General features: G+C 49.9%; 1 protein-coding gene across 5 annotated transcripts in view; it reads right to left on the bottom strand.

The window, feature by feature from the left end:
- Positions 1-26,988, bottom strand: part of LOC135252213 (neuronal PAS domain-containing protein 3) — a 300,620-nt gene that overhangs the window by 84,688 nt on the left and 188,944 nt on the right. For all 5 annotated transcript variants that reach the window (XM_064330040.1, XM_064330056.1, XM_064330047.1 and 2 more), the window contains one exon: positions 17,901-17,990. In XM_064330040.1, coding sequence (XP_064186110.1) covers positions 17,901-17,990 — 90 coding nt within the window. The remainder of the gene's footprint in view (positions 1-17,900; positions 17,991-26,988) is intronic.

The following is a 26,988-nucleotide window of genomic DNA, read 5'->3' as shown; positions in this document are numbered from 1 at the left end:
GAAGCCAGTGGGCTCCTGGATTAATTAGATCTCGCACCAAGCCATTTATTTACAGAGACCGCGGTGGGCCCTGACTTCTCAGAGCCTAAAGTGCAGACTGAAATATTCAATCAGCCCTGATAAAGGCCAGCAGTTTAGCTTCTGCCGAGCTAACAGACACGTACAGTCTGCTTCTCTCCCTCTGTCTCTATCTCTATCTCTCTCACTCTCACACACACACACACGCACAAACACACACACAAACACACACACACACACCACACCACAACACCAACACAAACACAACACACACACAAATACAGCAAACAAACACACACATACACACACCAAACACTACAAACACACACACACACACCACACATACACACACACACACAACACACACACACAGCACACACAACAAACACACAACCAAACAACCACACACACACACACACAATCAGCACAAATACACAAACAAACACACCACCCCACAACACACCACCCACACACACACACACAAACAACACACAGCACAAACACGCACACACACATACACAAACACGCACACACACACACACACACAAACACACACACAAACGCTTAGGCTGAATTGGCTGGGAGCTGTCCTACCCACAGCCAGATGCACCTGTCTAGACAGCGGTGAAAGAAAACAGCAGAAACACAACTGAATTGCTCTCAGCCACTTATCAATTCCTCAACAGCAGAGACGCAGCACAGCCTCCGCTTCAAAGGTGATGGGGAATACTGTGTTTTACTGTTGCGCAAAGCTGTGATTCCTGTCCGCTGGGGATTCCTCTTCATTTTCCCCTTTATACATTTCCAATATTTTCCTGTTCTCTGCAACTTTCACATCAGTATATCCAACCCCCACACTCGCCCCCCAACCCCACCCCCCAACCTCACCCCCACTCTTCACCCCCACCCCCCCCCCCCGCCCCCGATAGCATAAAAGACCTCTCTGAACACTGCAATCGGTCGCGGTTTTTAACTCAGCATCTGGACCCCGGTTAAGCAAAAAACCATAAAAGAGAGGCTGGCAGATGGGGAATCGAACACGGGGATCAATGTATTTTCAGGGGACTCTGGGAATACAGGGGTCTGAGAGGAGACACGGTGGGGTGGGGGGGGGGTCGGAGGGGGGCTCAGGGGTTGGTGGGGAGGCGGGTTAGCGGGCGAGGGGAGGTGGACACCTGACGGGGGGAGGCTACGGCGGAAACTCCAAACGGCCCCCCTCGTTCTCCTCGGCCCGCCTTTACAGGCGGCTCTAATGGCTCCTTAATGTATATTCAGCAGGCTGAGGGGAAAAAAAAGCCGTTACGCGCCGCGCTTGCTGCGGGAGCTGCTTAAATGATTCAGGGGGAAACCGCGGCTTTCATTTAGGCCCGTGCCCTGCAGTCTGTTTATACTGGTCGATACACTTGTCTGAAGAATATAATGGATTAGCACATCATTCAACAACTGGAGGGAAGGGAGACCAGGGGCAACGGAGACAGAAAAGTAAATTACAGTTAGCAGCGGCGCCGGGCCACGCCACGAGCGAGGAAGCATCATATCAGCTCGCCGCGCTCCCATCCCGCCGCCGCGCCGCCCGGAATTGAGCGGAATGAAAAACGTGTTCCAATGAAATAAAACAATTTAATGAAATAAAACAAAACAATCACTCCACAGCGAAGACAACCCCCTCCCCCCCCCCACACCGTCCTTTCCCTCCATCAAGGCTGTCTCCTGTCTGGGATACGATATGAACAGGAGCTTCAAATGCAAAGGGGCCTCGAGTTTCCCCATCAAAGACAAAAAAAAAAAAAATAAGACAAATAAAATATATTTTTTTCTTTTTTTGGACACAGAACAGGCTTTCTTTAATGCAGATAAAGCTTTCGGGTCCTTTTAGGTGACATTCAATTTATTCTCAATTACCGAACACGCTACATGGGTATATAGAAAATGCAAATGGTTTCTGTCGACTTTGTGGCGCTTATTGGCTCCTGCGTTTCCTGTAGTCGGGGAACAAATAGAGAGAAAAAAAAAAGCTAGCAACGTTTCTGCAGACTCTCTCTGTGTCCCATTAAAAGGATATCGATCCGGACCCGTGCTGCTCACTGCTCCGAAATGCCATGATAATCAGCGCTGTTAATACAGCTATTCATTTTCAGTGAAAGCAAAGGTTGGCCACCGCACTTTGCCATCGATTTTCTCCACCGAAATGAAACTATAGGGGTCCTGAGCTGGAACTACAGCATGTACACACCCTCATCTGACCCTAGGTGGTACGTGGCAGTATAAGATCAATCTATATTGCTGTAAAAATAACATGGAGCTATGTCAATATTATCAAGGGGGGGGGGGGGGAGAGGGGGTGGTGAGGATGGAAGAGTGAGTGACTACAGCCCCCCCCCTCTATAATTTCATACTACACCCACCCCCACAAAATCAGTTTTTAAAAAAATACAACCCGGGTCTGGCTCCTAGGATGTTTCTGTGAAATTACAGCGCGGCAGCGAAATGCGCGAGCGTTCATACGCGCAGTACAGAGGCCTCCAGGCAAGGTTCCGCCCCAGCCAACCCTAAAAACGCGAGAAAACTTTTCTCCTCCGCGGGACGGCGGAACAGAGGAGCTCTCCGAGAGGCGGCGCGGCGGCGTCAGATTTTGACGTGTTTACACAAAGCGAATTGCCTGTCACCTTGCCCTTCCCAGGTAAACACTTCTGCTTACTCAGTTTGCGTTCGTGTCTCCGTGAGTCCATCACAGGACGGATCGCTGTGTGGCAACCTGTATTAATTGAGGCCATTTAAAAAAAAAAAGGCCTTAGTCGCACTACGAGGTAAACAGACCCGCTATCGGGCGAATCGCAACGGTTCGCCCCGCAGTCGTGGGATATCGGTTTGCGAAACAAAAAAAAAGTGTCAACGGCAGTGACACTTAAAATGACTCAAAGATTGAGATTCCCCCCGCAGGCAGAAAACAAATATTTAGAGCCCAATCCCTCCAGGTAAAAACAAAACCAACCGTGACATGACAGACATGACAGAAGAACCCAGGGAACAGAAACAAACTCCTCACTTATGGCGCCGATGTGATTGGAACACGAGAATTTAAATGCGCCGCACCTGTCACCGCGCTAGGCTGACACGTACAGTGCGGGCGTGGGGAATCCAAACATTTGTCGGCTTCAAAGGATAACACCTCATGAGCATTCGGGTTTCAAAACCGAACGATCCATTTGTAACGAGAGGCGTAGCGTGCTTTAAACGGTACAAGCCCGGCTTTACGGTGAGTAATACGGTTAAGGTGGGGGGTTGGGAGGAAGGGGGGTGGGGGGAAGGGGGGTGAGGGCACTCGATCCGTCTACAGATATGTAGCATCGCACTCAGAAACTAAACGTTTCAGGATTGTTTTTTTTGTGTCTTTCTTTAACAAAGGGATTACCGGCGAGACGACAATGGGTTGGAGAGCCGCCGAGAAGAAGCCCGGTCTGGTCTTTTCCGAAAAAAAAGAGACACCCATTTGCACTTAAATGAAGGGAGGACTTAAGTGCTGGAACACCATTACCAGCTCGCCGCGCGCCATCCCATTTCTTCATCCCGCCTCCTTATCCCGTCTTATTGGCGATGGAATGAGATGTCCTTTGAAGCATCGCCGCGGCGACGGGGCTCTCGCTCGACGTGCCGGGCGGAGGCTCCGGGATCCGTGTGACCTCCCCCTTCGGCTGGGGGACGGCGCTGTCGTACATCACTCCGGCGCGCGCGCTCGTCTCCGAAGGTTACGGTTAAAAAATGGACTCCGGGAAAGCTGAAGTCTGTCCTTCATTAGTTTTCGGGGGAAGGCTGTTTTTTTTTTTTTCGTCCCGCGGCTGGCCGCCGGTCCTGGCAGGAGGGCCGCGGCACGGGCGGGGCGCGGCTAAGCGGCGGGTAGGGGACGCCGGGGCGGGTGCGTCGACGCTGGCGGCGGCTGACAAATGGGGACGGGTTTGGGCTCACCTTCTCCGCTGGCTGTGGTCAAACCGGCGACACTGACACAGATTCATCGTTCGTGGAGGGCCGATAATTTACGTCCGCCAAACTTTTTCTCGTGGCGGTCGACGACACCGTCTGCGCCGCCCCGCCCCTGCATCACGTGACGTGCGCTCGTCACACCCGCCTCGCGTTCATCGTTCTTTCTTGGTCAAAGCTCACAGCGACCTTGACAGCCGCACTCCCAGTCAAAGTCGTGCCTTAGAGGAGTGGTAGTCACTCTTGCCCTTGGAGAGCCGCAATCAATTTAGACCCAAGGAACCAGGTGAGGTGAATTAGCTGTGTAATAAACTGCTTTAATTAATAAATTATGAGCTGAGTAACAACCATGACCTCCACACCTTGCGACTCTTCAAGGACAAAAGCGAACAGCACTGCCTCGGAGCGAGAGACCAAGCTTCCGCCATCTGAGGGCTCCTTCTCAGCAGGTTCTCATCTAACTGTGAGAAGATTTAAAAGTGGAACAATCATGGCGATTATGAACTGAATCGAGCTCTTAATGCGGAGATGGACCCGGCCGCACCGGGACCCTTTCCGGGGGGTGCGTGGGCTGGGCCCTCCGGTCTCGGAGGCAAGGATAACCAGGCCCGCATCCCGATCTCGCCCTTTCAGCATTCTCCCGTTCGGAGAACTCGCCCGTTATCAATAAAGCAAATTATGGAGCCGCCGCACCTTTCCACCCACTTCGGGCTGACGAATGGACTGGTATTAAAGGCAGGCCGGCTCGGTGGCAGATACCACTCCACGCATCCCTCTTTCTTAATGTATTCGTATAAGGACAACAGTCGATGGATGGGGAGGAGATATCAGGCCCGCCGAACAAAGCGGCCACATTGGAACCCGGGGAGACCGCCTTCCATCCCTCACTCCCTCCCTCCCCCAACCGTTTACTTTTTAAGGTGTTATGAGGTGGGGCGTTTTCGCGTGGGGCAAACCGTCTCAGTCCCCATCCCCCCTCCCCCCCCTTCCTCCCCCACCTCCCCTTCCCCTTCCGCGTATTGATTCATTACTAATTATCTATGGCCCGGTCCTGAGTCTGTGGCACGTCGCTGCAGGTGTTCCACATGATAATGGATGGATTAAGTTATCATCCTCGTACACAAAGCGCCGGTGACATTTTGCGAAATCCTCTAAGCAAATTTTTCCCCCCGCTATCTCCCCGTAGTCGCACTACGGAAGGTAGCTCCAATAAGAGGCGTCATTAAGTCAGAGTAATTAGCTCTCATTTGTAAAAAGCTAAAGTAAACAAAGCCTGATAACTGTATTAATAATATTCATGAGTTGTGTGACATATATATGGGCTTTTCTGGCAGCAATTAAGGCTCTGTGCCCCCCCCCCCCCCACCTTGCGGGCGGACCCCGAAGTCTCGCTCTTCCTGCCCCGGGTGCGGCTGGGGGGACCCGATACGAGACGCCCCGCTCGTCCCACGGGGGACCCGGGAACCTCCTCAGGTGAGGGGCTCGCGGGGCCCATCGCACCGAAGGCCCCGGTATCCGCGGGAACGGGGAGCTGCCAAATAAATGTAACGCAACGCCACGGAGACAGAGCTACCAGACCGGCCGTTTCCGTGGAACTGTCATGCCCAATGAGGAAACGGGTGGCTCTCCATGGGGAGGACGGCTGGATTTCCACTGGTCTCAATTCTGTCAATGGGCCTCATTCACGAAACTTTTCTTACTTGACTATTTTTACTTTTGTTAAAAATGGACTACAGAAAAACAATATGAGATTCATGACACAGACCTTTGTTTTTGAACACATCCCAGGTATATGAGATAATGAATGCTGGCTGTTTGTAAAATTTCACGTGATTTGTATAAGACCGGTATAAGGCCGGAGTGTAGCACAGTGGGTAAGGAACTAGACTTGTAACCGAAGTCGCAGTTGATTCCGGTAAGGACATGCGTTGTACCTTGAGCAAGGGACTTAACCTGCATTGCTTCAGTATATATCCAGCTGTATAAATGGATGCAATGTAAAATGCTATGTAAAAAAGTTGTGTAAGTCGCTCTGGATAAGAGCGTCTGCTAAATGCCTGTAATGTAATGTAATGTAATATAAGGAAACAGCCATAAACAAATACAGATAAGGAAAAAATGACGAATGCTGAAATGTTCTTGGAAACGTTCTTACGCACAGTTTATGATCAAATGTGATCGTACACATGTTCCGTGAGCGAGGCCCAGTGTGTTTCTTGAATGGGGGCCACTGGAGGAGAATCCTCAGGAGCACATCTGGGTGTCGTTCGGCTTCCTCGTGAAAGTATTTCTAAAAACCCGCAGGACTCCACACCTCCAGGGCCAAGATCATCACGCTCCTACAACAGTGGGTCGTTTCTTTACGTGAACCCGGCCGTTACTCTGAATGCGGAATAATTCGGCTGATTGTATTTCTCGGAGACACCAAGAGGCACGGTCCGGAGACACCCCGGGGGGCGGCATTTGATGTATGACGGTTTTTAAGGAACACAAATCATTCAAGCCTTTTAAAAAAATTACAGACCGGCGTCGAAGCGCGACGGACTAGAGCCGAATCGGACAGGGGAGCGAAGATCGATTCAGAAGTTAATTATGAGCCAACGATTAAAACAAAATCAAAAGCTGATGAAATTTCACTTCCTTCCTTTTGCACCGATCCTCGTCAGGTACCTTTCCGTATGACTCACTGCCTTGGGACCAGACTTCAGACACTCGATTTCACCTGACTTGGCTCTTTTCCTATTTGCGAATGCACTCGGCGTCTCTGTGTCAACACTGTGACAGAAAAGCTTTCTTACGGTAGACGGCCAAACTGCGCGGAATGCATCCGAGGACATTTAACGTCTGCCCAGCACACCTGAAGTGCACAGATGTGCCTCTATATTAAACGGGGAGATCAAACTCTGAGGGAAACGGCACAGAATGCTTATTCCACGATTGGGCTTGGAGGGAAATTAAGTAGGGAGCGGAGAGGCATAAACATTTACTGTGACACAAGCCCGCGCGGCTTCTTTGTGATGCGTAAGTATACGTCTGTTTCTGGGGTGCACAATGACAGGCCGTCGCCATTTTCTGTAGTGCTGAAAAACAGAGCTATTCCTGATTTGCATGTAAAATGATACATAAAAAGACCTTATGGTGAAATTATCACAAAAATCTAATACCTGGCCAAGCGTGGTCTTTAGAAGGTGTGAATCAGTGCAAGGACAGAAAAAAAGAATTATCTAGCATACCAAATTAAGAACCATGAAAACTAATGCAAATAATAATAAAATAAATAAACAAAGATCATATCAATTAGCCTTGTCAAGATAGTGGTTGGTATTGCTGCTGAAGTTTAGCAAAGTGCATTGCTTCTTAATGGAGCCCTTATAGTACAATAATTCAAGGCCTATTCTTATACAGAGCCTCAGAGTAGGAATGCTGATCTAGAATCAGTTTCTCCTGTCCATATCCTGTCCAACTTTGCTGTCTCACACACACACGCACGCACGCACGCACGCGCACACACCCACACAGTGTGAAGATTGAAGCCCATCTTATTGATTCATCTGCGTGTGTGTCCCCCCCTGCACCCCCCGACTTGAGGAAGCTCTTATTTCTCCGTGTGAGAAATTGGAATGGGGTCCCTCACCCGGCAGCGGTGGCTCTCTGCTCCCTCTCAAAGAGGGTCAAGCCTCATCTATTATTCTTCATGGGAACCCTCCCCGTTCTTCATCAGGCCTTGTTATATCCTTATATGATGGGTTTCCAGACCCTAATATATGGGGAGATTAGAGGTACACTTTTTTTCCCCGCATCCGGGTGGAAACGCGACACCGAGGTGCGAACCCGGCGGCCGCTAAAAGGTTATTACCGGAGTTTATGGCCTGGGCTCAAAGACAGAAACCGCATTACGGTACTTAATGAATAACATTCCTTAAAGAAAGAGGTGAAATGTCCCGCATCTTCCTGCCGAGGTGTTCATTTATTTTTTTGTGTGTATGAACAGTCGGGGAAAAAAAAAATCGGAAACCGTTTTTGCAAAAGCAAAACCATTCGATTTGGTTCGGTAATGGTTTCAGAAATCACCCGGCGCGCGCGCGTTGGTGAGCAGATACACAATTATTTATTAAAATGGAAACTTATTTATTTGTGGCTTGCCCATATGCAGAGTGATATGGGGCATTTGCTCGCCAAAAAAAAGGGCGCTTCTAGGGCCCCTCAGTAGCGACGAGCAAGCATGGCGCACTGTGTTGAGGGGAAAGGGACCCTAAGCCTCCATGACCCTGAGCTCAACTGTAAACAGCTCCATGCCCCTGCCCAAATGACAGTAAGGACATTTTACACGGCTGGCAAATATATATATATATATATATATATATATAAATAAACAAGCCCTCCACGTAGAAATTGCAGTACTTATATATACCCACTTCAGGGCACCATAATGTTTGGGACATATTAAAGGGGAATTTAACTATATAACACTTCTGGGGTCATTTTCACACCTACCCGGCCATTTTGTGTGCACCCCAGACAGTTTTTAGGTTGCTTGCTTCAATATTTAGATATTTAGATATACCCATGTAAGCAAACCCCCCCATCCAATAGAAGCCCATTCAACATCAAACTCCACGTTAGACTCATTGTAAACACACGTCCCTGCTTCTCTGACATTGACCTTCTAATGAACTCTTCTCTTTCTCGTGTTGACAAACAAACTACAACAGACTCCAAAGGCAATCAAAAGCTCACAATCTAGACTAGACACTGAAAGCTTTCTTATACCTCCACTGAGGAAGCAACTGACTGATCAGAAACACCTGTAGCTATGCAAGTCCAAAACATTATGGTGCAAACCAAAATATAAAATAGCTTTAATAAAAGCTGAGAATCGGCACTGTCAAGAAAAATCGGCCAAATCAAGAAAAAATATGTCATTGTCCCAAACATTATGGAGCTCACTGTTTAAGTTTGTTGCCGCTCCAAATGGCTGCTGGCTGAGGTGAGAGAATGTCCTCCCCTTCACCTCGTCCTCTCTAAATGTCACTTTTTACAGTCCGTGGAGACCGGAAAAGTAAAAAAAAAATATGACGCCGCACCTTGTGTCCCCTGTCCACCGGCGGCACTGGGGACGGCTGCAGTGAAATACCGCCGTTTTGCGGGCGCGCCTCCCCATTCATCTGTCCGCCGTGCCCCCGCCGGCTCGGTCACGCCACCGACGGCCGCTCCCCTCCGCCGGGGTCGCCAATAAAAACCGCCGTTAAATTTTCAGCTCCGGCGCCACTCTGATCTCTTTATATGTCCGACATCCGACATTAAATTAAAACGCTGCTGTAAATCCCGCTTTCTGAATTCGCCCGCGAACGGCGGGCGCCCTCTGACCCTCCGCCCTCCCCCGACCCCCGCCCACCCGCCCCCCCCCCCCCCACGGCCCCGCCCCCAGCCCCCGGCCCCCGGCCCCTCCCGCCTCCCCTCCTCGCGCGAGCCGGCGAGGAAAACCGTCCAGAATCCAGCGAGGCGCTCCGCTCTCGCGCGCGCTCTCCGTTGGCAGGCGAGCCGCGTCGGGGGGGGGGGGGGATCGCGGCGAGGTGGGCCGGCGTCGCCGTGTGAGACGGGAGTCAGGCCGCGTGCCGAACGCTTTTACCTCTTCTTAATTAGGCTCGATCGGTTATCGCGATCCGCCCGCCGCCGACTAGCGTTAAAAACAGACCTTCATACGCGTCGATCGATCAAGCGGGCGGCGCTCTTATCGGCCGGGCCCGAACCTCTCCGTCTCTGACTGAAAGGGGAGAAAAAAAACCCAACAAACAGCGCTCTCCTCCAATAACGGCCCGTTCCGTAGTTCCTTTAATGGGCAGCGAGAGGCGGGGCGGCGGCGCGGGCTGGACGTAATGCCGCGCGAACGCCGCCGCGGCGCGGCGTCCCGTTTGATTCATGCGCTCGCGCGCCGGCATCAAAAGGGCTGTCAGGCCGCGTTATTGACTTTTTCCGGGCGTGCGCCCTCGCGCGCCGATCCCGCCGTCGAATCCATTACACGTGTTCCGCTATCGGCGCTCATTTGACTCCACGCGGAAAGCCTTGGACAGCTAATTTGAGACGAGTGTGGATCTGCAGATGCTAACGTTAGAAGGGCTTTTTTAAAAAAGGTGGAACCTATATATAATAATATACTGTATACAATATATATATATATATATATATATGTATATATATAATTTTTACCCTAGTATGTTTCCATTTCAAATCTAGAGGTGGTGGGGGGTGGGGGGTTGGGGGCAGAGGCAGTGGTGAAAAGCACCACGTCAGGGCGTTCAGTTCAGATGCTATCGACCAAACCTGCCTTTTCGAACGGCGAAAACAGCCGGACGGGATGTGAAACGGGAGCGGGCGCGCCGGCCTGGGGACGATCTGAGGGATGGAGAGGAACCGGCGCGTTAAACGCGGCTATCAAAAGAGCGGCTGGGCGGCACGGCGCGGCCCGCTCGGCACTGCCTGCTGGGACGCGGCGGCGGGAGAGCGGGCCGCTCCGTTTAGCCGACAGACGAATGTCACTCGCGCTTTCTCGCGCGGTCGAGTCGGCGGATCGGACGGTAAGCGCGGATCTCCGGATGGGTGGGGGGGGTTCTCCGACCGCTCTCGACCGTCGACGGCGCCGCCGAGGAGAGCCCGCCCCTCCCTCTCGCGGGGATGACTAATCATAATCCGACGCCCGCCGGACCAGCCGCCATATAAAAACGTCCGTCTGTCTGTCTCCCCCCGGCTCAAATCTCAACGAAGGCACGGCGTGACTCAACCCCCCACATCCCCACCCCCCCCACAAACCCCGCCTCCCCCCCCGCCGAAAATCCCGACCAGTTCACTGAGCCAAAACGAGTATGGTCAGGCATGGCTGACGTGGTTGTCAACTGTCCTTTCAAAAAAGCAGCCGTGGCAGGGCGGGAGGTAAACAAAAGGAGTATCGCATCCCCGGCTGAGCGGGTGAGAATCCTCGCGCGCACCAGATTACAGCCGAAGCGCGTTTAAATACGCCTGGTTACAAGTGCGGCTCGTTAGGAACTGTGGCACGACGCCCGCCTTTAAATCCAGCAGCGAGAGCGCTTTCGATTTCATTGCGGCGTGCGTACAGTACGGAAGCCAATTTTCCAAGGAAAACGCTGCGTAAAAAAAAAAAAAACATTATTATTTAGACACTTCCTTCATTGGAAAAGCAATCAAGTCACAACTGCTGGATCTCAAGATTCATGTGCCCAAGAATTACGCTGACTGAATCGCATTCACGTCTCAGAGTATCCAAATGACACCAGAGCGTTAATAATTAAATAAGGGGCGCTCGGAATCTCAGAGTTGTCGGAGTCGTGATGGGTGGGAACTGCTCGGCCGTCAGCTGACTGCGGAAACGTAGCTCTGAAAAGAGCCAGGCGCCATTTCCAGTACGGTGCTGCAATCTTCTCAGTAGTCCACACTACTTTTGCAACAGTCAGCCTTCTATTACGGGACGCTCACCGGATATATGGTTAGAACTTAAGATGGCAGGCGCCCATGGGTAAACACACACCCTCCGCAGGTTGGAAGGGTGTAAATGTCAGTGTATTACCTAGGCGGTGATGAGGATCCGACTTGGAATACGGTGTTTAACCGCTTGACAGCTAAATGAATTTTTCCAACAAAAAAAAAAGAAAGAAAAAAAAAAAGGTTATAAATAATTTGCTGTCCTGTCACAAAATGAAAATGACACTTGACAGCCCCAACAGATCACCCCACCTAACGGTGACCCCAGGAGGAAACGCATTAGAGCTTACCAAACAAGTTTTGGCTTGGTTTCCAGTGATTGGCTTTAGGCGACAAACGCGGTGCCTCGGCACGGGCGCAGAGAAGCGCTGATAAAAAGCCGGTCAGAAGTAAAACGTCAACGTCGCAATGTTACGATCGACGACAAGTCGTCACTCAATTCGTTCCAGGTGCGACAGGCGTTTCAGAGTGCACCCCAGAAATGGGGCAGAGATTACCATCCATTCTGCATTTTAGCAGTGGCTGTTCTCACCCTCACACGCTGCACTTCACTTTGCACAAAATAATGCCCCCGCAGTCACGCGTGACAACACGTTGCTTGCGGCCCGCATTTGTCAGGCGTTTCTGCCACAGAAGCACGCGCTGCACGATGGACTGGCAAAGCTGCTCAACCCACGCAAACCCCAGAGAGAACCTCTGGGATTCTCTGGATTGGTTGCTTGGCTGCTGAGTTGCTGTACATACAAAGCTCCATGCAAACAGAACACGAGTACAAGAGAATAATGCTCTTGTCATGTCTATTTTTATAAGCCAGTACCTTAAACTGTGAAAATGGACCCCTGGTACTGTGTTTGATTTGAATTTGACAGAAGTGCCACATCAAGCGACTCAAGTCCATTTTATACCTCTGAAATGATTTACTGTGTATTATAACTGTCATCATACACAGACAGACGCACGCACATGCACACACACGAACGCGCGCGCACACACACACACATGCACACACACTAGCACGCACGCACGCACACATACACACATACAAGCCAAAACTATTCAAAGAAGTTTTCTGTAACCTTGAACACCCGCTCCTGGTGCCCATCTGTTTTCATGCAACCCCCCACCCCCATCCCTCCCTCCCTCCCGCCCCCATCCTTCCGCCCCCCCCCCCCCCCATCTCTTCCATCCTCTGGAATCCTCCAGAGCTCTCGACTCCTCTTTCATATTTACTGCTCATTTCCACCTCGCCCGGCAACGACGGCGACGGCGAACAATCCACTGCGGATCTGTTTATCATTTTCCATTCATCCAATTATTACGACGCTTGTTGACTTTCAGATTCTCCGAATGTTTTTTACCCCCAACACTCCCACCCCCCACCCCCTCCACCCCTCACGCTCAGCCACCACCCCCCGCCCCGCCACCCCTTCCCCTTCGCCTTCCCCGGCTTTCAGCGGGGCACGTCGGCTCGATATCAAGATGGAGAGGCAGGAAACTTTTCCTCCCCAAAGGATCCTGCCCTGAGAAACCTTGACATGCACAAAGGCGTGCGCGGGCTGAGCTGCCCTGCCGCGCGCGATAAGGTCACCCGTGGGATTGCCCAGATTATCTCTGTCAAGCACTTGGACGGAGCGCAGTCAAATGATGCATCATGCAGTCATTTTCGGGGGGGAAAAAATCAATTTCTTCACTAGGTCGCTATTTGCTTTTCAAAGTGCCCTTGTAGTCTTTGCCTCTAAGCATTTATCAATTTAAATGTTGTGAATTGATAATGTTTTCCGCGTGCCTTGTAGCGCGGGTGAATCGTTCCCCCCCCCCGCACTTGTGTTCTTCGCAGTTGTTTGCAAACCCCTGCTGAATAGAAAACGTGCTTCCCCCCGCCCCCCCACCCTTCCCCCCCGCTCCAACCACCATCTTTTGGCGGACTTTATCGGCCGGCTTATTTAATGAATGGGAAAATGTATTCCAAAAGTCTTGTTTTTACCGTTACGAAGAAAGGAATTAAAGCGACACGCGTCGCGAAACGCGTCATCTTTATTTTCATTTCTGGAAAATAACCGCTGCTCGCCCGTGTGCATTATTTAAGGCTATGCAAATGGCTAGCACTTGGGGGGGTACCGGGGTCTAACACAAACAATACGAGGTGCGGCTGCCATTAGCCTTCTTTCTCATTCTCATCAGCAGTCCAGACTTCCTACATATTTAATTGGGGGGAGTTTCATCGATTATGCATCAAAAAGCCATTAAATAAATGAAAGCGGCGGCGTTTTTTTTTTTTTTTCGCGGTGGAAGGTGCGCGGGACGGTGGCGTTCGCCGCCGCCCGGGGAATGACAGCTCTCTCTCTCCCTCGCTCTCTTTCCGCGGCCGGGGCGTCTGGAGGGGGGCAGCGGGGTTACGCGGAGGTGGCGCAATTAAACGCGACCTCTCTCTGCCCCCTCTCCTCCCGCGCGCGGGCCCTGCCCCCCCCTCCAAGCTTTATCATCGCTCCGAGCCCGCATGCAAATGGTGACCCCCCGTTCTCTGCGACATCATAAATAAAACAATGCTTATTATCCATTTAGCATTAAGCCGGACCCGCTGCCGGGAGAGGTTATTTTTAAAAATATACGGCCGGGAACCGCTGCCGGCGTTTGAGAGCCACTTCGCCTGCCGCCATTCGGCCGGTTTTTAAGCGTATGCGGCGTTCTGGGGGGGGCGGGGGGGGAGACGGCCGCCGACTGCCTTCGTTTCAGGGTTCGCGGTTTGGAATCATTTAATCAATTGAAGACATCACTTGATTAGCAAATTGCAGTGGAATGGCGGCTGTTATTTGGCGGGTCTGCCATTGTTTGGCAGTGTGTGTGTGTTTTTTTTTTTTTGTTGCAATGGATCATCACCGTTTTGTCTTGCCCCCCCCCCCCAAAGAAAAACCAGGGTCGGGGAGAAGATACGGTGAGAACGGGTGCAGGTGGCCAATTTCGGCGCGGTTTAAATGGCGGGATCGCGGGACGCGGAGCGGGGGGGCCGTCGGCACCGGAGAGCCCCCCTCAAAGACGGGGCCGGGCCTTCAGACGGGCGCCATTAATGCTAATGGATTCAATATTCTCCGTGCCACTTGGCCGGGGACCCTCGGGGAGCCGCCGCGGTCCGTCTGGTCCCCCAGGAGCGGGAGGGGAGCGGGATCATACTCCTGGCCGCTTTCAAAATGGCCCTGGGCGCGCGCGGAGGGCTGTCACTTAAAGCCAAGCAGATGTCTACATTCAATTCCAGCCCCGCAATTGAAAAAAAAAAAAAAAAGAAAAAACCTTTTTGGTGAAAATGTGGTTTGCTAAAAAAAAAAAAAAAAAAAAAAACACTAAGGGGGCACTGGGGTCTTACTGGCGATCGTCCTCAATAAAACGGCGAGCTTGTTCCGTGATGGGGGAGGGGGGGGGTGAATTCTGTCGCGGAAGCAGAAAAAAAATACCGAGGCTCAATTCGGCTAACAAGCTCTGCATTGTTTTTTTGTGCGACGTAAACAAAGTAAAAAGCGAGAGCCTGGAACATATGGAGCCTCGCACCCGCTTCCTCTCCTACGGCGCTCGCCGCTCTCTTCGGCTTCCTGGTCCGTGCCTGGAACGGGTTAAAGCCAGCCTCTCTCTCTCTCTCTCTCTCGAACAGATGAAAACTCAGATGGTCCCGCTATTCCAGATGCATCAATTTCCTTGGATATTCAGTCCATGCAAGTGCATATGCTCTACTGGCAGGGGCGCTGGCTCAAAATGGCCAAAATCCAAAAGCTAATATTCTGTTGGCTGGAATAATGCAATTATTATTTTCCTAGCTATCAGCCTAAGCACACACCGCCATCTGTTATACAAAGCAAACATACACATCTCAATTACAGAGTAGGCAGCTGACGTGTTGGAGCTGGCACCTCCAACGGGGAGATTTAGGGGTCCCGCTTCTGGTTCGCCGGGGCCTTTATCGGACAGACGTTGTACGATGCCGGTCCAGGGCGCATTAAAAACGCTACACAGACAAAACAATCAAAGCGCGCAGAAGGTCAAAAAGATTTATATCGCAGTTGAATGCTGGGAAAATCCTCTCCGCGCAACGGCAAGCTCGCAAGTGGCACAGACAAGTCTGTAAAACCTTCATTAGCCTGGCAGCCTGGCAGAGACCGAGGTGCCACTTGCGGGCGCACGTTCGGGGAAACGCGTAAACCGCACAGGGCTTCGCAAATGCACCCCAGCTCTTTCCTAAAAGGCTTTTCTGTGGAACAGGCCGTTCTACCCACGCATCACATCACGCATCCCCGCCCTCCACATCACCCACCACTCCTGCAGTTACAAAAACGCAATAACAGAGATGAAAAACAGTTTGTATTTAATTACTGCGTGCTGATTCTGACCTAGGTGTGCACGCTAGGTCAGAAGCCGGTCAGACAAATAAACTACCCAAACACAGCATTCCTTCACTGTCTGTAAAACAGTAAACAAAATACACCACCGCAATTTAACTTAGATTTTGCGCGTTTAAAAATTAAAGCCATGTATCCCAGAGCATCAGCGATGCTGTCCTCTTCACATGAATGCACTTTGGTAGACACGCATGCAAAATATCAGTCTCAGCTGTCAGTCACGGTGATGAAGGGGGCCCTGACCTCTTCTCATAATAATCCATGTTCAGCACCATCACTCAGCGCAGTCACGCTGCTGAAAGTTCTCAGTCTAAACAGCACCTATTCAGTCATAGAAAATAAGGTCCTCTCATTCAGCCTGTCGCAACCTGTTAAGCCGGGGTCCAGCTTCATTCTCCATAGATTAGCTACCTTTGCCTATGTGCTAGTATGTTCCCTTGCACACAATATAGAAAAAAGAAAACGTAAAGCAAGGATGATCAAATGCTGCAGTGGAAGAATTAGAGACTGCCATTCTCCTTAATCCTACACTTACATCCCTCACAGGTAAGCCGTGTACAAGATATCCCACAAATCAAGCCTCCAGTGAAAGCTTCGGGCAAAGGCTACCTGTCTTTTCCACTTTAGCGAGCTGTAATAATCATGTAAGAGCTCAAAGAATATTAACTTTTAATAAGAAGAATCACAAAACTTTTTTGGAGGGAGGGACTTTAATTACAGTCCAAGTCTAACTAATGACTTCATTAACATTATGTTTGATATGCAGAAATTTCCAGACATTGAATAAAAGAGAGGGTGAAAATCCTCTTACATAAATCTGCTTTAGATAGTCTGCCACCAAAAAAATTCATAACCTTGTCAATTTGCGAGGCTTTTAAAAAAAAAACTGATCTAATTAACTATGAAAAAGTAATCTTCAATAATTTCACTGAGCTACATTGTACACAAAATCCTTTTTTTCCCTCCTCCTGTCATCGGTCAAATTAACTCATTGTTACCCTGTTCACTGCAATTAAGAACTGGCGGGTTATCTGTGTACATGCATTAGACGATAGGGCCAACTCAAACCAGGGACCGAACAACCGGCTCCCTTCGCACTTATCAACACAGACTGAGACCCCGTCCCACTGCAGATAAAACAAACTCAAAGATAACTCCAACGCAATCCCCAAAGCTTAGGGGACTTATTTTACAATTAATCAATTATTTGATAAACATCATTAATCAATTATTGCCAAATTAATTTCAGCCGGAGTTAGTCTGCTCAATGGTTTATCAGATTTAATTTAGAAAAAACAAAACATTCCCTTTGATCCCCCGAGAAGCTCGGATCTATCGTGTTCGTCGTGTAAGTCATATGTACTGTGTGTATTCACACGCACGCACTCGCACACACACAAGCACTCGCGGTCCAAGAATAGAATCTTTGGAGATAATTGAAACATTAGCATTTCTATTGGTTTCACGCTGCTATGTGTGCTTTAGATGTGTTCGACAAAATAAAGGCTTTGTGCTAAGTGACTTAAAATTCAGACCAGCAGCTCGCGAGCATGCGGGCGACTTCGCGGACCTCATCTCGGCCGCGATCACAGGCGCGCTAACGAGCGACGCGATTCCCGATCGCCAAAATGAAGAAACTTGGCAAGAGGCGGCCACCGGCGTCTGCCTCCTGTTGCCCCTGGAGACAGGCAGAGGGGCCGGATAGAGCCATCAGACAGCTCAAGGTCATTCCCTCCCAACAATGGACCTCGGAGGTCCGGCTGTTTATTGACACGCGCTGGACTCCGGCCAATAGGAAAGCGAGAGGCCATTTAGCATGCCGACATGAAGAAAAAAAAAAAAAAAAAAACCCTGTTTAAATATGCAGCATCAGGGGCTGCAAATCAGAATGGGGGGAACAGAGACGACGCGCCTCCGTGACTGTAAACCAGCGCTAATTTGTCTGCGTCCGTTCTCCTCCCACTCCCACACCGACCACACCAAAAAAAAAAAAAAAAAAGAAAGTTACGAGGAGCCCTCGGTTGTACTCACCTGCGAAAGCCCCAGATATATGGACACCGTCTCGGAGATGTACAAAAACCTCCCCTCCTTGTTTAGTGCAAATACAAATCCGTCCAGGGACTGTGGGAGAGAAGAGAAGAGGCGGGTGAGGGGGTTGTGTTAGGCCACGGCCGCACAGAGAGGACGCCCTCAGGGCGTTGCCAACTTTGCCTGTTTGTCTCTGGATTTTCGAGGCATTTGGAGCAGCCAACTGACATCTATTGGCATAAGTCACCAAAATGTACATTTTTTTTTTTCTTTACCGTGCTTATCGAGAAAAAAAGAAATTACCATTGTGGAAAATCCTTCTTTCAACACAAAAAGAGAGTCTGGAGACCGCTCCAAATCCGACTTGGCAACACTGCTGCAAACCACGCGGCAGTCACACAACCTTCAGTCAATGCAGATCACATAATACACTTCATTCAAAGATGCTCACCCAACACTACCACTGCAACTACAAAAGCGACTACACAGATTCAACCGATTATCCAAAACAAAAATTTGCCTGTCAAGTTTAATCTGTCATTTTAATACTATGTATTATCATTGTTATTTGAATTCGTATTATTAACTTTTTGGAAAATGGCACGCTTTTCTGTAGTAAGTGTGCCGAACCAAAAAAAAAAGATAATGTCTGGTAGTCGGGGAACGCAGAGAGAAATAGGAATTTGGATGTAAAAAGACCACTGCAAGCAAAGACAGTCTGAACCCAGCTTCCAGCAGACAGCAATTAAGGCACCGAGGTCAGGGGGGTTAATTACATATTGTCCCCCACTGGCTCAGATAATCTGTAGGGGCAGCTAACCACAGGCAAATCGCGAGAGAAAGGAGTAAATACAAAATGTAATGGGGTGGTGTGGGTGGTGTGCGGGTGTGGGGGTGTGGGGGAACAAAGGCTTTTCAGGGAAAAGAAAAAAAAAAAACAAGGCATTGTGAGCAATGTCACCGCCGATCTGATCACCTTTCTTTTTTATTTTATTTATGAAAACGAGGATTACGCCTCACACGATGCCGTTTGCGCTTTCGCTCTCCCCCCTCCCCACCGCCCCCCCGCCCCCCCGTTTGTTTCCGACTTTAAACGGGCGCGGCAGCTGGCGCGGGGAGCGCGCCGGTCTCCTCCCGCCGATAAAGCGCCTCGGCCCCGGGGCTGTTTACGCTGCGCCGACGCGCCGGCTGACAAACACGGGCTCCCGGAGAGCCCCGCCGCGCGCCGCCGCCGCCGCCGTCCCAGAGCGCGCGTCTGCCGCCGCTAACGCTCCGCGCCCTGCGCTTCAGCTCGCGACGCTAATCACGCCCGCGCCTGTCAGCCGTCGTCGGCGCTGTCGGCGGGAGAGAGAGACTGACGCTTCGCTTTGGACGGCGTTTACGCCCGAGAAAAAAAAAAAAAAAAGACGCGTGGATCGTCGTTTACGCGCTGAATCGCGAGCCTTCTTCTTCTACGGTACTACCCAGCAACTTTTTCGGGGGGAGGTAAAAACTGCCTCCCTTCATAATTTTCAGACTGCTTTTAGGCGAGCGGCAAAAGAGTGGCAGGAAGAAAGATAATTCATTTCTATTTTTCGCGCTGAATGTTTTCTGTTTTAAACCGCGGGCTACGCAGACAACAGGTTTTTCAGAAGCTTTGAGAAACGTGACAAAAGTAAAGGAAAAAGACATACACACAGAAACAGCTACATTAATAAATGCTACATTTGTTGAACAAAAACATATTTTAAGAATATATATATATATATATATATATATATATATACCTTTAAAATGAACAGAGGTTTATAGAAGCTCTGGAACAGGCAGGTCACGCTGCCAGGGGAAAGTCTTGCCAAGCTACTGCCCATAGCTAGCAACTTTTCAAAAGCTGCCTTAACATCGACGATTTCTTGTAATTAAATAAATAAGAAAGAATCTGTGATCAAGCACATGAATTCTCAACGTGTGCTCGAGGAGATAAATTTATACGGAACAACAGAACTCTTCAGCACACACCTCCTGTGGGAAGGGTATCAACTTAAACACACAGCGGTGTTCTGGCCTAGCCTCGAGGGTACGGCGATAACTCGGGATGCTGAAGAAGCCGGACGCCCGCTCCAGCGCCGGGAAAGAATGAGTCATGAAACACACGGGCTGGGATCCTACGACAGGACGGAGACGCCAACCAAGCACAAAATGCGCACGAGCGTCAATATGCCGATCGCCAGCTTGCAAAATTTATTTGGGATAAGCTTTATAACGCAGGGAAATGAGCTTGTTTACAACGCCGCGCGTAAAAAAAAACGGGCGAGCGAAACATGGCACCCTTTAGCTGCTTCGGACGCGGGTAACGTCTGTTTGATTAACTGCCATCGCGTCCGAACGCCGGCCCCTCTGCAACAGTAAAATGGCGCGCGCCGTGTCTTTCTGGACGCTTTAGCACAAACGTTCTGATAAATTAGCTACGGCTTTCCAGCAAACCGCATCTGAAGCCGAGCGCGAGCACCAATCAGCAGGCATCGCCCCCGCGAACATGAGAATCGGCAGCCAGGAGGAGGCGGCTTATTGACGAGCGGACGCGATGTTCTTGTTTACGCGGCTAGACGGTCAAGGAAGCCCTGCTTCAGCCAGTGCAGCTACCATTAAAGCGCAGACGCGCGGATTTTTGTTTTTCATTTTCCCAAACATTTTACGTTTGCTACATACTGGCTAATGGGATAGTAAATGTCTTTTAAGATTTCCCCGTTTGTGATGAGCCTCATAATTATTAATGGTACTGCTGAGGCAAGGCAAAATTCCCCCCTTGAGGGAAGAAGGAAGGTGAGTTTTCTTTTTGGGGGGGGGGGGATGGGGGGTGGGTTGGAGTAAATTAAGCTGCAGCTTCACCATTTTCATTAGCCAGATGTAGCATTACATGAAGCCAATTCAGTCAGTGAAAAAATAAAATAAACAGCAGAACCAGGCTGTGACAAACGCAAGATGAATTTTTTAAAGACTTGGCGTTTTTTTTTGTTGTTTTCATTTCTACATTTCCCTTTAGCAAAGGGCGAGACAACATAAAACGGCAAAAAAAAATGCTCCCTTCTGTTCAAACGAGCCTGCTGGGTTCATCTCCCATTTTCCAGCCGAGTGGACACCTTTCCTGCGGTTTTCCTGCACTTTTTCTTTCCTCAGTTTATTTTTTTCCTCTTCATTGGGATGCCTGCTTTCGCTCCCCAGTGGGGACACCCTTCACCCACAAGACCGGCGAGGGGAGGAGGGGGGAGGGGGGGAGGGGCAGGCCGGCCCGCATTTTCACTCAGGCACAGTAATGGACACCTATATCCCCCCAAGGCTTAACCCGCCTGTCAGCCGAGGCCCCCGGCAACCACCTCTCCTCGGTTTCCAATCATTTCTTCCTGTCCTCCCTGCTCCCGTTTCAAACGCGAAGCGTCTGCGGTCCGGGAGTGGCGGGTCTCGGGAGAGGGTCCCCTCCGTGGGAGCGAGCTTCTGCGGTGATAAACGGCTTCTGTTTACAGGCTAACCACTGTGTAAAGCGCGCAATAAATCACCGCGGAAACACACTTCTGGGGGGAGGGCGGAGAAAGAACAAAAAAAAAAACGGGTTACATTAAGACTTTTTTTTTTTTTTTTTTTAAACATTTGTCATTTGTTTAAAATGGTCACGCTTCCCCAAAGCGCCGGCGGTGGACCCCGGCTGGAACGGGACGGCGGGCCGAGGCGGCGCTTTCCTCCGCCTCGGTGGCGGTGCCGACCCGTGGGTGAGGAGGGGTGGTGGTGGCGGGTGGGCGGGGGGGAGCGGGGAGCGGCGGTGTCGGCGGATCCGAAATCCGAGCCGTCGGCGAAGCTGCGATCCCCCGGACGCCTCCTCCCCAGACGCGGGACCCGCGTTTCCCGCCCGCTCACTGTAAACCCATTACTCGCAGCCGGGGAAGATAAGCGGGCCCAGATGCAATCGGAGGCCACAAATCAAAATAAGCGCCCCTGTACAGTAAGCAGTCTGCTGCTCTCGATTATCAACTTAAAAGATGCTACACACAGAAGGTAGGTGGGGTGAGGGGGTGGGTGGGGGGGGTTTTCCCACCAGCAAAAAAACACTGCGGTCACATTCTGCCTGATGTGGTCTTTCCCTGGATGACCGCGTCTGAGCGAACGTCTTGCGGCCGAACGAGAAGAGCTTGCGGTCATGGCGCTGGATTAGTCATCCTGAATTCAAACGGAGCCACGGACGCCGCGTCGCTATGCACGCTTTTCCGTACGACCCCGAAGCGCCGAGTTGCGTAAGATAACCTTTCGCGGTTAACCTTTCGGATAGGTCAGATAGCGTCTGAGTGTGTGCGCTGCATTGTGGGATAGCGGACTCCACACTGCTCCGGAGACGAGGCGTCACGGCAGCGTCCCGACAGCGCTGTCATCCCCCCGCGAGATAACGGGCGGGGAACGCGCCAAACCCCCCCCCAGGCCAACTTGCTGACTCCGCAGGTGAGTTGGCCAAGGGGGCCCGACTCCGAATATTCCATCGCCTCGAGACACCGGGCGTTGCCGGGGGGCTGGTCTTGTTGGCAAGTCTGTCCGTAAACAGCCGAGCTGATAGCCAAGTGTGAAGCAGAACATGGCCAAGAGGCTCGATGTTCAGAAAACTCGCCCGCTTTCTGGCTTTGTACACCACAGTGCGACACGGCGCTGTAAAACATCATTTGAGGACGCTTCCCTGGCCAAAACAGGGTAGTCACACGTCACATGCTGCGTGTCGAGGTTTTGACGTCGGCCGCGTGCCTGTTCCTGAAACGCCGAGCACCGCCCCCGGAACGTTCCGGCGTGTGAATCCCAGGCTACCCATGCCTTCGCATTCCCGGCCGTAGAGGCGAACCCGTTTCTGTGTTTTTTCCGGGGGGCTTTTCCGTTTTGGGGGTGGCAGACAGAGAGAGGACAGAGGGCGAGTCTGGGCCCTTCTGAAGGACGCGGCGGCGGCGGCGAACATCCATCTCGGCCGCGCCCGGGCCGGGGGAAAGCGCGGCGGAAATCACAGAACTCAGCGGAGGCCGGCGCAAATGGGGCTCGGTGACTATTAACATACCATTAACTATCAGGCCAGACAAAACGAGCGGGGACCGGGGAGGAGGCTGGGAAACGGCAGGCAGCTGGTGGAAGCGCTGCCACATGTTCGTGAGCACCCCCCCTGCCACCCCAACTCCCCCCCCCCCTCCATCCCATCCCGTCCCCTCCCCCGAAACAACGCCCCTCCCCCCAAAGCGCTAAAGAGCAATCGCTGCAATTAGCACCTCCGGCGGGGGTACGGCAAATCAGCGCTCGCCGAAATCCCCCGTCTGACGGGGAGGCGCTCCCGGCCCCGGCCCTTCAGAGGAAAACGGGGGGGAGACGGGGGGCCCCTCCGCGTGAAGCGGGCCCCCCATTATTAAACCATCCCTCAGCCCCGGCTCTGCCTGCTCGGAGGAGATCCACCGCGCCACCCTCAAATTCCTACGTACAAATCAAAGCAATGGGCAGGGCAATTACGGAGCCATCTTTTCTTCGCAAACGACTTAAATTTACCACGGGGTATTCAGGCTGGATTTATGAAGCCAAATTTGGACCGGGAGCAAAAAAAAAAAAAAAAAAAAAAAAGAGAGAGAGGGAAGGAGAGATAGTATCGGTACTTCTAAAGAGCTGTAAGTAATATTTTTCATTGAGGCCAATTTTGCAGCTGACAAGTCATGCGAAGCAGTGCAAATACAGACGCGGCGTATTGATATATTTATTGGAACTGCTGATAGCTCCGGCTAAATTTAAATCACTCATCTCGTCGTCCCCCCCCCCTGTTTGAGCCTCCCCCCCCCCCCAAAATAGTGATTCTACCAATTTTATTTCTTGCTGGAGCTGGAGGGAAAAAGGGAAGAACCTTTGCATATGGCGCCCCTGACATATTTATTGGCCCTATTTAGAGCACAACGACCTGTCAGAGATAGCCTCTTTATTATAATAAAGGCTCCCTGACTCTCTTCCCTCTCCCCGCGCTTCCCGGTGTCGCCCCGGCTTCGACGTGTCCCTGACACCGCGGCGCTTCCCGGCTGAACTTCACAGCTCATCAGTTCTGGCGCGTATCCGGCGCGGATTTTTAACCAATAAAAAACCCTGACGGACAGTAGAGCCCATCTCAGAACACGCGGTGTGACGTAACACTCCTCACCCGGGTAACGCGACAGACCCGACGAAACGCGCGTGATTCCGGAATAGCGTCTGCTCATCACGAAGAACTGCGTGCCTGTTCTGTCGTTCAGGTACTCGAGTGCCTTCTTGTACATTTGACTGCGTTTATTTTTATTTTTTGTTTAACGTGATAAAGTCAAGATGGCAGGAGAAAGTACGTAAGCAGGCCCTGTATGTAGCCAACGCAACAATACTGTAGCTTATCCTAATCAAACAGGCTTCGCTATAATGGTTTTCCAAGTGGTAATGTCCGAGCCAAGGCATCTGTATGCAAATAAAGCTTTACATACTTTCAAGCAGAACAGTTAATTGTTATTTGTAAAAAAATGGAAATAAAAATTCCTTGTTTTTACCAACAGTTCCCTGTTAGTATATTCTGCATATAGTGTCTGCATTAACATCCATGACTTAAAAAACACACCTGTATGATCTAGACATCCTGGGAGCTGAGAGAGAGAGAGTATTGTTATTACATTATTGTTTTTATGGCTGATTGTTGTTATCATCACGTTCTGGCAATATGTATTTTCAAATATGCCATTATGTCATGCCAATGAAGCATTTGAATTTAATGGAAATTGAATTGAAAGAGGGATGAGAGAGAGAGAGAGAGAGGGACGGAGAGAGAGAGAGAGAGAGAGATAGAGCGAGAGAAGCCAGTGGGTTTTGTTTCCCAGACTGCTGTGCCAAGCTCCGGAAAGTTCCTCGGGGTGAACAGCCAACAATGTTGTTTCTTCCTCCCCGCGTGCTCGGATTTAATTAAGTGATAACAGTCACCTTGGGGTGACTGCACTAGACAATAATATCTGGGTGAAGGAAGGGGGAAAAAAAAGCAGGAGAGCCCAGGCTACAGTCACTTTATCTCTGCGGAAAGCTACCCCACGTAATGCCACTTTATTACATTACCATGCCGTTCTGGGGCTGCTGGGTCCGGCCCACGTGTTTCAGGAGTTGGGAAAAAGGTACCGAGAACATTTCTTCAAATTCTAATTTTGGGGTTAAAAGGGGGATTTAGTTCAACCCTAAGAGGATTAATTATAATTTGAAAAGCGTGTGTGTTTAAAAAGGCAGGCTTAATAAAGTGATCCTCCGTTCACGCAAACAAACAGAGGCTGACGGCTGCTCGCGGAGGGAGACTCACCTGTGATAACAAACCGAAAAACATAAATTCCGGGCAAGATTTTTTCAAAAAAATTCAAAGATTTCTCTCCCGAGGACACGCTACGAAACAGAATTAATCATTACTATTCTCTTTTCCGAAAACATTCACGTTTTTTTCTGACGAGCAGACTTGATTAAATCATTAAGACGCGAGAACTTCAGAAACGGCGGACGGACGAACCGCACTCGAGACTTGCACACGTGTCTTGGTTCCGGTCCAAATCCCCGGCCAATTTTTTTGACTAACGGCAGTTGGTTTGCGAGGAGCTTCAAAGCTGTGCAAACCTCATTTCAATACGCATTAGAACAAGGTAAGAGATCAGGATCAGAATTTCCAGTTTCGGAACCGACTAACGGGAAGGGGGAATTCAGTCAAACCGCTGAAGTCCTTTCAACCTTGAGGTATGAATTTCCACAAGCATTGCTTTTTATTTCAATTCACATTTATCTTACTTTTCCCTCCATTCTAGGGGGTAATTTATGAAATTGCGTGAGTCTGTTTTTCTGCCACAAAACAGTAGCAACACAACACTGCACTGTGGCGATTACACAAATTAAGAGCAATTCATAATAATAATGGCATTGGGGCTGCCAAATCATTAAAAGATAATCAAAATTAATTTTAGGATTTTAAAAAATTATGTGGATTAATTACAATTTTAATTAGTCTTTTACGCAGCATTCAAATAAAAAATTTGTTTAATGACATTTTCAGTAAGAAATTTCACCATAAAAAGATTTAGTTTGAAGTCAATAAAACATTGCATTGATCCAGTTATAAAAAGAAATTAAATGCATATAAAATTATCCCACCTTCCATCTATTGTAATAAATAACATTTTATTTAAACCATTTGTATGGCAAGTTTAAAATGGTTTTCATAAAAATGAACATTTCTTGCCTCTCCAACACTTCAAACCATACCGGGTCAGTTATATGGGTAGATTTTACTTGCACATAACCTAACATATACACCGGTAGGTGATCTTTTAAGAAGAATGAATGCTGGATAAAACCCAGGTAAAATGTTTGGATACACAGCCAAACATTGGATAAATCCGCCTTATTTCCTCAATAAAATCCTTACTGACTTCTTCCAAGGAAAAATAAAATTATTCCAAACTAGAGAATCAGATAGAACATAAATTAAAGCCAAATAAAAACCCTCATTAAGAAGGAAAAAATCAGTTTACCTGTGTATTCAAACAATACGTATTATTTGCAACATTGAGAAATGCGTGAAATGCTGATTTGAGGCCAGTGTTCAACATAAAAATATACCTGTGTTCTATTGCAAGCTGAATAAAAGAAAAGAAATATTTGTGAGACATAGTAGTATTCCATAAATTAATTCCTTATCCCTAGTCCAGAAACAGAGTTGGTGTAGTCACTTCGCTGTCCTCTAGGGGGGAGTAAGATTTGGTTCACTGCATTCTTTTGTTGCACAGAGTCTGTTTCTGAACCCAGGTTGAGACCTTGATCATTAGACATATTAGCCATGCTTTGAATATGAGGAGCCTTTCAATAGGTAACCGCGCAAAAAAGAAGGGGTGGGGTGGGGTGGGTTTGGGGCGGGGGGTGCTGCTTTCAGTTTGTTCAACAGAAGCTGCCAGTTCCAAGGCCATGAGTTACTTCTGAGGGCTTCTCCTTAACACGCTGGTTTCACAAGGGGGCTTTCAAACTGACAACATGCAAATCTGAAATACAGAAATGCCCAAAGCGATGGCTGCTATGCCGAGGA

The sequence above is a fragment of the Anguilla rostrata genome, chromosome 1 (assembly GCF_018555375.3).
Source record: "Anguilla rostrata isolate EN2019 chromosome 1, ASM1855537v3, whole genome shotgun sequence".
Classification (NCBI taxonomy): domain Eukaryota; kingdom Metazoa; phylum Chordata; class Actinopteri; order Anguilliformes; family Anguillidae; genus Anguilla; species Anguilla rostrata.
Note: the sequence above shows the minus strand (reverse complement) of the source record. Positions and strands in the feature narration are given on the sequence as shown.